This window comes from Thalassophryne amazonica, chromosome 17 (assembly GCF_902500255.1).
Source record: "Thalassophryne amazonica chromosome 17, fThaAma1.1, whole genome shotgun sequence".
In the NCBI taxonomy this organism is placed as follows: Eukaryota; Metazoa; Chordata; class Actinopteri; order Batrachoidiformes; family Batrachoididae; genus Thalassophryne; species Thalassophryne amazonica.
This window is the reverse complement of record NC_047119.1, coordinates 41,173,486-41,187,829: the sequence shown is the minus strand read 5'-3', so window position 1 is coordinate 41,187,829 and position 14,344 is coordinate 41,173,486. Positions and strand designations below refer to the sequence as shown.

General features: G+C 39.9%; 1 protein-coding gene across 1 annotated transcript in view; it reads right to left on the bottom strand.

Annotated features, from left to right (window-relative positions):
• onecut2 (one cut homeobox 2) overlaps nt 1-14,089 on the bottom strand; it is a 38,545-nt gene extending 24,456 nt beyond the window's left edge. Inside the window, exon 1 of the mRNA XM_034192569.1 lies at nt 12,735-14,089. Coding sequence (XP_034048460.1) covers nt 12,735-13,911 — 1,177 coding nt within the window. The 5' untranslated portion in view covers nt 13,912-14,089. The remainder of the gene's footprint in view (nt 1-12,734) is intronic.
• Between the last annotated feature and the right edge of the window lie 255 nt (nt 14,090-14,344).

The following is a 14,344-nucleotide window of genomic DNA, read 5'->3' as shown; positions in this document are numbered from 1 at the left end:
AAAAAAATATATATTGTTGGTTTTTACTGTCTGCAATGGGATAAAAGTCAATGTCAGAATCACTGTGGGTTTTTTGCATTTTTCATGTGGTCCCCAATCAGACAAACTTGTGATGGAAAATGTCCCCTACTGCAGATTTTATTGATATAAGATGGAACCAAGTTTCTTGTTTGTGCGTGTCAACAGAATGAAGTGAAATATACGAAATGTTTCTTTGAACCCTCCCGTGTGTGTTTTTGGCTTGTGTGTATTCTTGCGGCGCTCCGCCTCACCAACTTCAGGTTCCAGGTGCCACGATTGATTTGATCACTGTAATAAAATGGCGACAGGACCATTTTCTCCTCTGAACCCGAACAGCTCAAATGGCCCGCTAATCACCACTGCTGGAACACTGTAATCAGTGTAGACACTTGTAACCAAAAATCTTTACTTCATTTCTGAGATATTCTGCCGCGGTGCTGCAGCGAGCGTTTTCAGGCCTGGGCTGACTGTCAGCGCATTTTAGAGCCGGACACCGGCTGAAACACCATAAAAACCACAAACACACAGTCTGCCCCTTTACATAGACTGTATGCAAAAACTCTTTAACCAACTCAGGCTCAAATTAATTTTTAGCAACAGGAAAAATCAGATATTTAGCTGTTGCAAATCTGCAACGTCTGCCTTGAGAGGGTTAAAAGTGAAGCCAAACTGACATTATCGCCCCCTGGTGACTAACCGCAGTACCAGTTATTAAGGTGCACAAGTCCAGTCTGGTACCGTGCACTGGTGCTGTGTGTCTCTGGATCCACCAAACCACAGATCTGTCCAGGCCTACCTGGACAACTGAAATAAAAAACAGAAAACACATGTACACTAACATTCTCTCATGGATTTAATTATCTATCATTTTCTGACTGACATTTTATTTTCTTAATGCATCAATGATACTGCATCACTCTGTAGTCAGGCAACACACATTTTATGTCCACTGTGGTCCAAAGTGGGTGGGACTACAAGCTCAGTGACATGACTTCCTGTTGTGTCTGCAGCAGCTACTGTGTTGTCAGTGAGTCGCTAATTGTCAAACACCAATATATAATGTCAAAACAGATTAAATTATTTCACTGAAATCACTAACTGGGCAAAACAGGTTAATAACTCCACACATGCATTTTAAAACCAAACACGTTATCGACTTGAATTAGCTAATTTGGCTAAGCTAATTGGCATGCTAGCTAGCTTGGGGACTACGTCACAAATGAGGATAGAATTACGTGAAGAGAATGTACAAATTATCCAGTGTGAAACCTACAAAGTTTTTAGAAAACTTTAGTAGAGAAGAATTATGTAAATACATTACTGAAATGGGATGATATAAAATGTCCCGCGACCATATATAAAGCTGCCAATATTTCATGCATGTAAGATGACTTGTGATTGGTTCAAATTAACGTGTCAAAGTTCACTGGTATTGAATCCGATGCAAACTCTCAGTAAGTTCGCGTTCTGGTGAAGACCCGTTGACCCATTCTGAATAATGACACGTTGCCCATCTGGTGAGATGTCTCACCCAAAGTGATAGACAGACAAACAGACACACAGACAAACACTCATATGGACAGACAGACAGACATATAGATGGCCAGGCATACAGACATATGGACAGATGGACAAAGAGATACAGACAGATACACAGACAGATGGACGGACAGACATATGGCAGATGGACAATCAGACATGAATGGGCAGACATACAGACAGATGGGCGGACAGAAAAACAGACATACAGACAGACGGACAAACAGACATACAGGTATATGGACAGACGGACGGACAGACATATGGACAGATGGATGGAGAGATGTGTTATCCGATGGGACCACACAATTTCTGTCAAATCTCTCAGTTCCAAACATCAGCAGCATGAAATCATCGTTACTGATCGTAAAGACAATCTACAGCCGTTTAGAGAAGAAACACTGGAAACAAGCCGGCACTGAATCATTAATAATTCACAGAGTGTCTGCTCGCTGCAGGACGCACAAAACGGAAAATATTTGCAGACACTCATTCACATTTTCAGCTCAGTTGGACTCTGAAGACAGACTGCAAAAACTATTCTGTTATATTCTGTGATCATCTGTTCTATTCTATTCTATTGTGTTATATTCTGTGATCATCTGTTCTATTCTATTGTGTTATATTCTGTGATCATCTGTTCTAATCTATTGTTATATTCTGTGATCATCTGTTCTAATCTATTGTTATATTCTGTGATCATCTGTTCTAATCTATTCTATTGTGTTATATTCTGTGATCATCTGTTCTAATCTATTCTATTGTGTTATATTCTGTGATCATCTGTTCTATTCTATTCTATTGTGTTATATTCTGTGATCATCTGTTCTATTCTATTGTGTTATATTCTGTGATCATCTGTTCTATTCTATTGTGTTATATTCTGTGATCATCTGTTCTATTCTATTGTGTTATATTCTGTGATCATCTGTTCTATTCTATTGTTATATTCTGTGATCATCTGTTCTATTCTATTGTTATATTCTGTGATCATCTGTTCTATTCTATTGTTATATTCTGTGATCTTCTATTCTATTGTGTTATATTCTGTGATCATCTGTTCTATTCTGTGATCATTGGTTCTAATCTTTTCTATTCTGTAATATTCTGTGATCATCTGTTCTAATCTTTTCTACTCATATTCTGTGATCATATGTTCTAATCTGTGATCATCTGTTCTAATATTTTCTACTCATATTCTGTGAACATCTGTTCTAATCTTTTCTATTCTGTTATATTCTGTGATCATCTTTTCTATTTTATTGTGTTATATTCTGTGATCATCTGTTCTATTCTATTCTATTGTGTTATATTCTGTGATCTTCTATTGTATTGTGTTATATTCTGTGATCATCTGTTCTATTCTATTGTTATATTCTGTGATCATCTGTTCTATTCTATTGTTATATTCTGTGATCATTTGTTCTATTCTGTGATCATCTCTTCTAATATTTTCTACTCATATTCTGTGATCAGCTGTTATAATCTTTTCTATTATGTTATATTCTGTGATCATCTGTTCTAATCTTTTCTATTCTTTTATATTCTGTGATCATTTGTTCTATTCTGTGATCATCTGTTCTAATCTTTTCTATTCTGTAATATTCTGTGATCATCTGTTCTAATCTTTTCTATTCTGTAATATTCTGTGATCATCTGTTCTAATCTTTTCTACTCATATTCTGTGATCATATGTTCTGTTCTGTGATCATCTGTTCTAATATTTTCTACTCATATTCTGTGATCAGCTGTTCTAATGTGATCATCTGTTCTAATCTTTTCTATTCTGTTATATTCTGTGATCATCTGTTCTATTTTATTGTTATATTCTGTGATCATCTGTTCTATTCTATTGTGTTATATTCTGTGATCTTCTATTGTATTGTGTTATATTCTGTGATCATCTGTTCTATTCTATTGTTATATTCTGTGATCATCTGTTCTATTCTATTGTTATATTCTGTGATCATTTGTTCTATTCTGTGATCATCTCTTCTAATATTTTCTACTCATATTCTGTGATCAGCTGTTCTAATCTTTTCTATTCTGTTATATTCTGTGATCAGCTGTTCTAATCTTTTCTATTCTGTTATATTCTGTGATCATCTGTTCTAATCTTTTCTATTCTTTTATATTCTGTGATCATTTGTTCTATTCTGTGATCATCTGTTCTAATCTTTTCTATTCTGTAATATTCTGTGATCATCTGTTCTAATCTTTTCTATTCTGTAATATTCTGTGATCATCTGTTCTAATCTTTTCTACTCATATTCTGTGATCATATGTTCTGTTCTGTGATCATCTGTTCTAATATTTTCTACTCATATTCTGTGATCAGCTGTTCTAATCTGTGATCATCTGTTCTGATATTTTCTACTCATATTCTGTGATCATCGGTTCTAATCTTTTCTATTCTGTTATATGGATTATTTGTACGATTTGCCATTGTGTTCCATTTACCGTGCAATTTTGGTGCTGTTTAGCATGCATCCAACCGGGGGCACTCACATTAGCGGTGATGGTGCTTATCTTAAAAACAAACATGGCGCCGTTTGTTGTGGTGACAGGGTTAGGTAAGCGACTTGAACAAGCTTATTATTTTCATCATTATGCCATAAGCCTTCTGGAGGCATTTGCAGTATTTGCTGGGACGTCTGTAGCTGAAATACAAGCGCTGTCGAATGAAAAGCTCCACAAATTTCGGTTGAGATTTTTCGCTGGACTGAGGAAAGCAGATGGTAGTCTGTACACGAAGAAGTCAATGCACAGCATCAGATATGCACTACACTGGATTGTTTTTGAACTATCTGACTATTTTTGCAAGTTGACAGAACAATTTTGGATTGGACTGGACTCCTACTTAAAATTTGTGTTCGACTATTTAACAACTCTTGACGTCAAAGGACCAGCAACGCACACCAAAATGTAAGTCCCTTTCTCTTGTTTATAAATTAATAAAATACCAAATGACAAGGATCTATTTTAGGTGTTATATAAAACAAATAATGAATGCTTTTTCATTTGTGTACTGGAAAGAATATTTCATTTGGTGAAAGATGGAATGTTCCATTCAACGAGGAGGAGCCGAGTAGTAGGGAAGCTGAAGGCTTTTAGCCATGCTAATGCTCCCCAGAAGCTGGAGTGTCCGGAGGAAATCCACACAGACACGGGGAGAACATGCAAACTCCACACAGAAATTGAATTAAATTTTCTTTTCAGTTATCTTGTCTTTTTCTCTTCTTTTTAATTTTTTAAATATATTTTTAATATGTATATTGTTATTTTATATTGTAAGTTTTTTATGTTATACCAGATTGCTTTCAATCACCTTCTCTCTTTCTGTTCCATTTTTGATTCTATTCTGCTGATCTATCAATAACTCGGTTTTCTGCATCTTTTTCTTTTTGATTCATTGACTGTCCTGCGACTAAACAATGGCCTGCACCTCCTCTTTCTCCTCCTCCTCCTGCTCCTGCCTGGTTAACCCGGTGTATGAGGTGAAGATGAGGAGCGAGCAGACTGAGGCGGGTCACGCAGAGATTCCCATCAATAATTCATGGGGCCGCTGCTGCCTCTGCTCTTGTGTTCAATCCCCCTGCGGCCCTGGGTGATCACATAATACCCCCCCCCACCACCACCACCAAAAAAAAAAAACAACCCTTAGAGAGAGTGAGGAGGTGAGTGGAAGGAGACACAGAAACACAGAAATCCTGTCCGCTGAATCTTTGACAGCATTCTGATTTCAGATTCAGTGCCGGTTGAACATGTTGTAGCAGCATTCCTATTACATGTCAGATATAATTTTTTTTCTTTTTAATCCATATTACGATACCCAAGTGGCCTCTGTGTGTGTGCGTGCGTGCGTGCGTGTCTATGGCTTCAATCACGCAAAAACCGGGGAGAGCTTATGTTTGCTGTTTGGTATGCTTGTGTATTTTGGGTCAAGGATGAACGCTGCAAAAACAGAAAGTTGATAGGGCAAATATTTTCGGAGAAATTAGCAATTATAGCTAACCAGCAAACAATGGCTGCTGTGCTGCACTGCACCATGGGAGTTCAGGGTTTTGGGGTTTTAAATGTTATTGTAGTTCATGTTAGTTTAACCGCGTTGTTAGTGTTGTTGATTTATTGTATTTTTGTAGTTGAATTGGTTTAGTCAGTTTCGTTAAGTCTCGTGTTGCTGTTAACATGAGTCAGTTAAGTTTCATTTTGCCGGTACCATGACTGAAAACTGTAGCATGTTTGATGTCTTCTGCCATGTCTTTGTTTCTTCCCATCTAAAACTAGAAGCACCTGCTTGCGGCAGAATGTGGGAAAGACAAAACGCTGTGCATGTGTGTAACTTTGATCACAGAGAAACTGGGGAGAGTTGACATCTGCCATTTGGTATGCTTATGTATTTTGGATCAAGGATGAACGCTGACAAAAAGGAAGATTGATTGGACTAATATTTTTGGAGAAGCTATGCTATTAGCTAACAATGAACAATGGAAGTTGCTAATTACATTCTGCACTCACACACCATTCCAGCAGGGGGCGGTAAGTCATTGTTATATTAAAAGTATGAGTGCGGTGAGTGATTTTATTGAGTAAGTTCAATGTAAGTACATAATATAATTGTAAATATTTTAAAAATACATGGATGTCACACAAAGTGAAAACACTTACTTCCATTGTGGTCCATTTAAAAAAACAAATGACAAAACAGAAGTAATAATAAAATAATAATAATAGTGTGTATATGATAACAAGAACCTAAACAATCTATAAATACATTAATATAGTAAATTAACATTTAAAAATTGCATAATTAACAGGAAATAAAAGGTTGGGTTTTTCTAAAAACTGTTGCGGTCTAAGGTTCTAAAAACATTCTGGACTCACACACATTCAAACTGATTATACAAACGTTGCTTAATTTATTACCACCCTTGAAAAATGTCAGCTACCTATTTTATAAACACTGCCCAATCTAGAGCCCATGGATCCCCATGGGCAACACGCTAGTTTAATATATCCATCCATCCATTTTCTTCTGCTTTATCTGGAGTTGGGTCGCGGGGGCTTTATTTGCGTACATGTGAGATGTTTATTTTTTATCATATCTCATTTGTTTTCTGGGTGCATCGTTTAGCTCCTCTGACAGTAACATTAAATTCATCCTTTTGACTCTGTGTCACCACAGTGAAATTGGAATAAAAATTTAAAGTCCACCTTTTTAAATTTTGACCCTCAGTTTTAAGGGCAATATAATTTGGAGACATTTTGAATATTTGGTTGTAAATTCTTTGCAGTCAAACACTGTGGTGACATCATCAGATCCTGGCTCTTTCTGAGACACGATGATGTGATTGACTTGGAAACATTCCGGAGAAATGACTTTAATTTCTGCTCCTTTCATCTGATTTTGATGTAATTACCTTCAAAATAAAGCAGAAATTTGTTGCTGAAATCACACCTTAAATGTTTCCTTGCAGCTCCACTGTGGTGACGCTAAAACAATGAAGCTGGTCTCACTGCCCACTGATGGACCTGATATCTACTGTGGTGCTGAAACTACATGCACGGACAGACAGACTCGTGCATGCAGCCCTTCTTGTTTCGGGGTCAGGGGAATATTTGTAGCTGCTATTGTCTCAGTGCTGCAGCACTGACCTTTGACCCCGACACTATTGGCTCTTTGTTTTGTTGTTGATCATGAAATTGAAGCAAGTTCTGTTGCTACACTCATCAAAAATTACAGAAGAGAAGAGAGTCAGAAAAAAGGAGCAAAGAGTTGATTCAGATCGACAGCACACAAAAGAACAACGACCATGCACATTTCTGAGCTAACACAGAGCAGAAGGAAAAGGAGGTAAGGAGAGAGGGCAAAGGAATAAGGACAGAAGGAAAAGTAACAAGGAGAGAGGAAAAAGGAACAAGGACAAAGAGAAAAGGAACAAGGAGAGAGGGACAAGAAAGAAAGACAAAGGGAAAAGGAATGAGGAAAGAGGGACAAGGAAGAAGGACAAGAGAAAAGGAACAAGGAGAGAGGGACAAGAAAGAAAGACAAAGGGAAAAGGAATGAGGAAAGAGGGACAAGGAAGAAGGACAAGAGAAAAGGAACAAGGAGAGAGGGACAAGAAAGAAAGACAAAGGGAAAAGGAATGAGGAAAGAGGGACAAGGAAGAAGGACAAGAGAAAAGGAACCAGGAGAGAGGGACAAGGAAGAAGGACGGAGTAAAAAAGAAGAACGACAGAGGGAAAAGGAACAAGGAGAGAGGGACAAGGAAGAAGGACAAGAGAAAAGGAACCAGGAGAGAGGGACAAGGAAGAAGGACGGAGTAAAAAAGAAGAACGACAGAGGGAAAAGGAACAAGGAGAGAGGGACAAGGAAGAAGGACAAAGGGACCAGGAACAAGGAGAAAGGGACAAGGAAGAAGGACAAAGGGACCAGGAACAAGGAGAAAGGAAGAAGGACAGAGAAAAGAAACAAGGCGAGAGGGCCAAGGAAGAAGGACAAAGGGCCAAGGAACAAGGACAGAGGGAAAAGGAACAAGGAGAGAGGAAAAGGGAGATGAAAAATTAATGTGTACTGTTGTTACATGAACTCTGAAGTATAGAGAAAGGTTCCACCCTTCCCCATTCTCCATGGAATGTGGAGGTGTATCAGGAAGGGCATCCCGCGTAAAACTTGCACCACCTCAGGTCTGCTGTGGTGACCCCGAGTGAAACAAGAGAGAAGCAAAAGGGACTTACACTCACTGGCCACTTTATTAGGTGCACTTTGCTCATACCAGTGTTGCCGACCAAATGGTCTGCCTCTAAAAATCGGCCCGCCTTCTACACTGTGTATGCCTCATTTTGGACCACAACAGTACGTCTGAGAAGGAGTCTCATCACCCAAAGCGATCAAATGGATTAATGTGATTATTAACCATCAGATGACAAAGTAAAACCTCTTAAATATTTCCAAAGTCAGTTTTAAGCAGAAACGAGGTGAAACTCCATGACGCTTTGAAATGACAGACGCACAGTGAACACATCAGCAAGCAGCTCGTTTAGCCGCGGCGCTCTGATCGCTTCATCTGTCTTTTATGATGAAATAATGTTGTACAAAAGCTTCAGATATCTGTTGCTGAAATAGATGTTGAATGGAGTGCAGTTTGAAGCAGAAACGAGGTGATAAATCTGTGAACTGCAGCTAATGACACATGCGCAGTGAAGGCAGGGCAGACCAATTTTTAGGGGGGACCGTTTGGTCAGAGACACTGGGTTGGATCCCTTTTATCTTCAGAACTGCCTTAATTCTTCATGGCATACAACAAGGTGTTGGAAACATTCCTCATATATGTTGGTCCATACTGACATGATGGCATCACGCAGTTGTCCATTCAACCAGTCTGTCCATTCTACTATGACCTCTGACATCAACGAGGCATTTTCATCCACACAGCTGCTGTTCTCTGGACATCTTCTCTTTTTTGGACCATTCTCTGTAAACTCTAGAGATGGTTGTGCATAAAAATCCCAGTAGATCAGCAGTTTCTGAAATGGACCAGCCCATCTGCCACTAACAACCTTGCCATGTTCAAAGTCACTTAAACCCCCTTTCTTCCCCATTCTGATGCTCTGTTTGAACTTCAGCAAGTCATCTTCACCACGTCTAGACACCTAAATGCATTGAGTTGCTGCTGTGTGATTGGATGATTTGTGTTAAGAAGCCATTGAACACCTAATAACTAATAATAAAAATAGACATTAATGTACCTAATCAAATGGCTGGTGTGTGTACTTACATGGCACAATACAGTGAAGAAGAAGTTATAGACTTCTGTAAATGTGGTTTTATGATTATCACAAAATTTTGATCTAATAACTTAAAATGATAAATGTTGTATTCTCTGAATGAATTAATTACAATGTAATCAACTCTTTTCTTTTTAGAATTGATTACATAATTATTTAAGTCAGCTCATGTGGCAGTCTGGGGACATCCACCACATTACAGAAGTGTCTTTGGTTCTGGATGGCAACCACCCAGACAGACAAGTGGTCCATACCCACTACTCCAATGTAACCATCTATCTGCTGCAGCAAGGTGAAATGTGGGTGTGTCCATTGAAACACATCACATGGAGAAACGCTGATACAGATATTATAATATTACCACGTTATTGCGTAAAACTATCAAATCTGACCTGCTTTCAGTTTCTCAGAAATGAGGTTTTGCACTCCCACCCCCCACAAGTTTTTATGTCACCTAAAAACGTAAGGATTTGCCGTTTTAGCAGAACAAAACAATTTTTTTTTATTTCAAACAAACTGTTCCTGTCATATTTTTCAAAGCTGTTTTCTGGCATTTTTAAAAAATTAACAATTTATTGATGAATTGCAGAAATAATCGACAATTTGATCAATATAGAATAAGTTGCAGGAATTAATGAAGCAGATTTTGTTTTAGCAGCCAGACTGATGCTGTTATTTCTTTATAAATATGTTAAAGATGCAGAACCCAGGGAGGTGTGCAGCTGAACGCCTTGAAAAACACCACGATGACATCAGTGAATGTGTGAATGAGAGACATCACTGTAAAGTACTTTGACCATGAAAGCGCTGCTGTTTTGTCTCAAATGATTTCAGGTAAATTATTCAGGAAAAAATAAAAGTGAAATTGAACAGAAGGTGAGACAATATTTCATGAATGTGCTGCCATTAGATTTGTCTGTAATTCCTCAGAGATGTTTCATTTGGAAACTTTTATGAAAAGTGCAGAAACTCCAGTAAGAATTTATTGGCTTGTTTTTCTTAAAAAAACAAACAAACAAAAACAACAAACTAAGATTAAATATTGTGATTATGTTGTGACAAATCATCTGAAAGCATTAATTCAGTTCAGTAAAGTAACAAAGTAACATCGCTCAAACTGATTAACTAATCGGCTGACTGCATGTTAATCATCAACAAGTGGCTTAATTATTGAAGTTATTTATCAGGAAAAACTCATTTGACTAACACTTCAACTAATCATTTGCTCCTCCTCTGTTTTATTTGAGATAAACAGCTTCAAACACATTCAAAACCAATTTAAACCAGATTTGATCTTACTGATTTCGTCATCTTTCCACAGTTCCAAAGAAACATAAAATGATTTAAAGTGCTTTCATTGACAGATAATCTGATTTCAGATTAATTTACTGTTTGAACTGGTTTTAAACAACCATTCCTCAATCATAAACAGGTCTAAAGTGGTGAGATTTGCAATAAAACTGTTTTAGCTTGATTTTAGCTGCAAATAAGTTATTCATGATTCTTTTTTATTTATTGATATTTAATTATTTTTTAAGTAATTCAATGCGGATCAGGGAGACACTGTGCTGTTTTGTTGTTTTTATAACAGTGACAATAATTTAAACTTTGAACTATGTTAATTTAATCTCTAAAAAAACCTGACAAACAGCATAACATCTTCAGTTTTTTTCTGACCCATACCCCCCACCTCAATAAATAAATAAAAAAATCAATTTTCAAACTGTCAATCAATCAATCAATAATGTTTTAATAATAAAAAAAACAGAAATAAAGAGGAGAAATTATTTTAATGTGACTATTTATTAATAACTGGTTTATTCGATTGTCAACACAGATGGTGATGATTAATCCATTAATTTAGTGTTAAAAACCAGTCGAATATCTTTGGATCTGCTATTTTTATTTTTCCCATAATGGCGAGTTTAACGATTCCTCCTTTGGTTCTACTGATGTTTTCTTCCCCTTTTGTAAGAGTTAATCAGCAAATACAGACACTTTAGCCCCGGAATTTCACCGTTTTTTTTGTTTTGTTTTTTTTTTCCCCAGTGATCCTACAGGCGTGAACGGAACCGTTAGAAACCGTTTGTTTGTTTGTTTTTGTCACGAGAGGGCGCAGCGGAGCGCTACAGTTGGCTACGTAGTGTTCAGTGCGCAGGTTTGACACCAGAACAATCCACTTAACCGTTATCTAAATAATTACCAACACGGAGAGTAAACAGAAAACAGTAATTCTCATTATCTAATCAACTGCCATTTAACTGATATCAATTAATCCCTTTAACAGATAACATGTCAAATAATTTAATTTGTTTATAAAATGTCAAAAAACAATAAACAATGTTCATTTTTCGGCAGAAAACACAAACATTTCTTCAGATTATTCAAATTAAAATGTGGACCTACAGTTTAAATCCACTTAAACGTCTTTACTGTTTATAGACACTTTAAAATAGTTTTTAAAACAGATATTATTTAAAACCAGTTTAAAAGTGATGTAAAGTTATTTTAAAGAATAACTGTTAACATGCGAATCGAATAATTGATTCGTTTAGAAAATGTAAGAAAACAATAAATCATATCCATCACACTTGGTCAGAAATCAAAATACTTCTTCAGATTATTTGTTCTGAGCAAATAAAAGACCCAAATCCAAATTAAATTGTAGGCCGACACAATTTCAATCCAGTTTGATTTACATTTAAAATTATTTTAATGGATGAATTCGGATTATGTGTCAATTAAATTAACATTTCTGTTTCATTGGGGCAATAACTAAGCAAATAAATGTCTAAACAAATTTAAATGTTTGCAATCGAACAAAAACTGGTTTAAAACCGCCTAAAACATCTTTGAATGTGTTTAAAAACTAATCTCAAATCAAACTTTAGGCTGTCACTTTTGTCCAGCTGCTGAAACACAGTTACTCTGAATACTTTTGTTGTTTGCGTGGAAGTAAATGATTTAATCCAATCGGCTAAACATATCAAACCGAAAATAAAGTAAATATTCCGAAACAGGAAAAATTAAAAATGAACCTGTTTGTTCGTTTGCTAGTGTGCAAAATGTCCAGATATGAAAACCTGGAAATAACTTGTATTTATATTTTTTCAGATTATTGATTATTTTTGAAATACACAAATTTATTTGGATTAAATTTGCGTTGATTTAATGTTTTTATTGTGTGTTTTTCTCACGAACCTTTAACATAAACCGTGTTTAACGGCTCAGTGACCGTTGGGGGGGAACCTTGTGACCTTGTCATTTCTGATCGATCCGTGTTTGTTATTGATCGATAATGTTAATCAGACCACGTTTCATCCGACCACACCGCCGTGGGTGATCTGGACCAGCACCAAAGCAAAACCCAGCACACCGGCTCTTACCTGCCAGTCTGAGGGCCGACATCCTCTGGAACTCGGGCTCCTGGAGCCACTTCCACATCCGCCTGAAGGTCTCCCGGCCGGACTTGAGTTTACTCCAGGGTTTGGGGTTCCGCAGCAGGTCCGACAGGGTCCCCTGGGAGCGGCACAGCACCCTCTGGGCGAAGATGGCCTGCGGGATGCTGTACCGCTTCAGCTCCGCCGTGATCCGCTGCGCCACCTCCTTGGTGTTGATCTCCTCCAGCTGGCCCGCGCCGTTCGCCCCCTGCGCCCCCGAGGAGGAGGGCGGTCGTTCCCGTGTGGAAGCCATCACGTGCCCGTGGGATGGAGACTGAAGCTGGGGGTGGTGACCCGCCGAAGTCGCGGCCGGGTGTCCCGGGTGATGCATACCGTTTAGATGCGGCATCATCCCGCCCGCCGGGCCGCCGAGGCCCCGGTGCTGGTGGTGGTCCGTCCTGGCGAGCATGGAGGCGGTGTGGTGCGCGTCGAAGTTGAGCATCTTGTCGTGGCCTCCGTGGGTCGCGGTGCCGTAGCCGTGGAGCCCCTGCTGGGTGTTGTGGATGGAGCCCAGGCCGTTGCTCAGCACCGGGGACAGGCTCTGACCCATCCCGGACATGTGGTCCTTGTGGTACGGGCTGTACAGGTTGTTCATGCCCGGCAGTCCCCGCTCGTCCCGCATGAGCGTGAAGCTCCCGCTGACGTTCCCGGAGAGCCGCTGGTGGTGGTGGTGGAACTTGTCGGACACGGTGGAGATGGGCGGCAGCGGCTGCAGCGGCGTTAAGGTGGTGTATGTTCCGCTCATCCCCATCCCGGGAGAGGACGTGTCGCACGGTACGCTCATGGCGTGGTGCAGTGGCAGCGACAGCTCCGGCCGGTACTCCCCGGTGCCGTCCAGGATCGTGGCCATGCCGGACACCATGGCGGAGCGGGATGACGCGGCTGCGGCGGCCAGGTCCTGATGGATCCGCAGGGTGGACGCAGCCGCCGCTGCCGCCGCCGAGCTCCCGCGGCCGTGGTGCGGATTGTGGCCGCTCATCAGCTCCGCGTCAGCGGCCACGGAGCTCACCGACACCCCGCCATGCAGGCTGCCAATGCCGTCCATTGTCATGTCCGTGTTCATGGCGTACGCGTCCAGGTCCTTGGCCAGGCATCGATAGGCGTTATTGTAGGCAGTCTTCATTCATCTGTCCTCAGTCCATCAGCGCGAGCGGAATTCTGTGGGCTGGGTCCGGGCGGGTCGGCTGCTCGGCGGCTTTGTGTGCGCTCCCCCGGTGGGTGCTCCTAAAGCGCGTTCGATCATGCGGGCCTGCGCTGCGGCTCCCCCATGTCCAGCCGCTCCTCCTCCTGCTCCTGCTCTGCTCCTCACGGAGGAGCTGTCCACGGTCTCCTACCGACCGCCGCTAGGAGGCGTCATCCGCTCGACTGGCAGCTCGGCGGGCCAATCATAGAGGCGAGCGGAGGAGTGGAGGGCGTGACGTGCCGGTTATCTGACCAATCAGTGCCTCCGGTGGTGGCAGCGCTGAGGACGCCTTGTTTTTGAAATAAAAATAAAATCACTTATTTGTTTCATTAGGTAGTGCACTGGTTTATATTTTGTGCAGAACATTAAACTT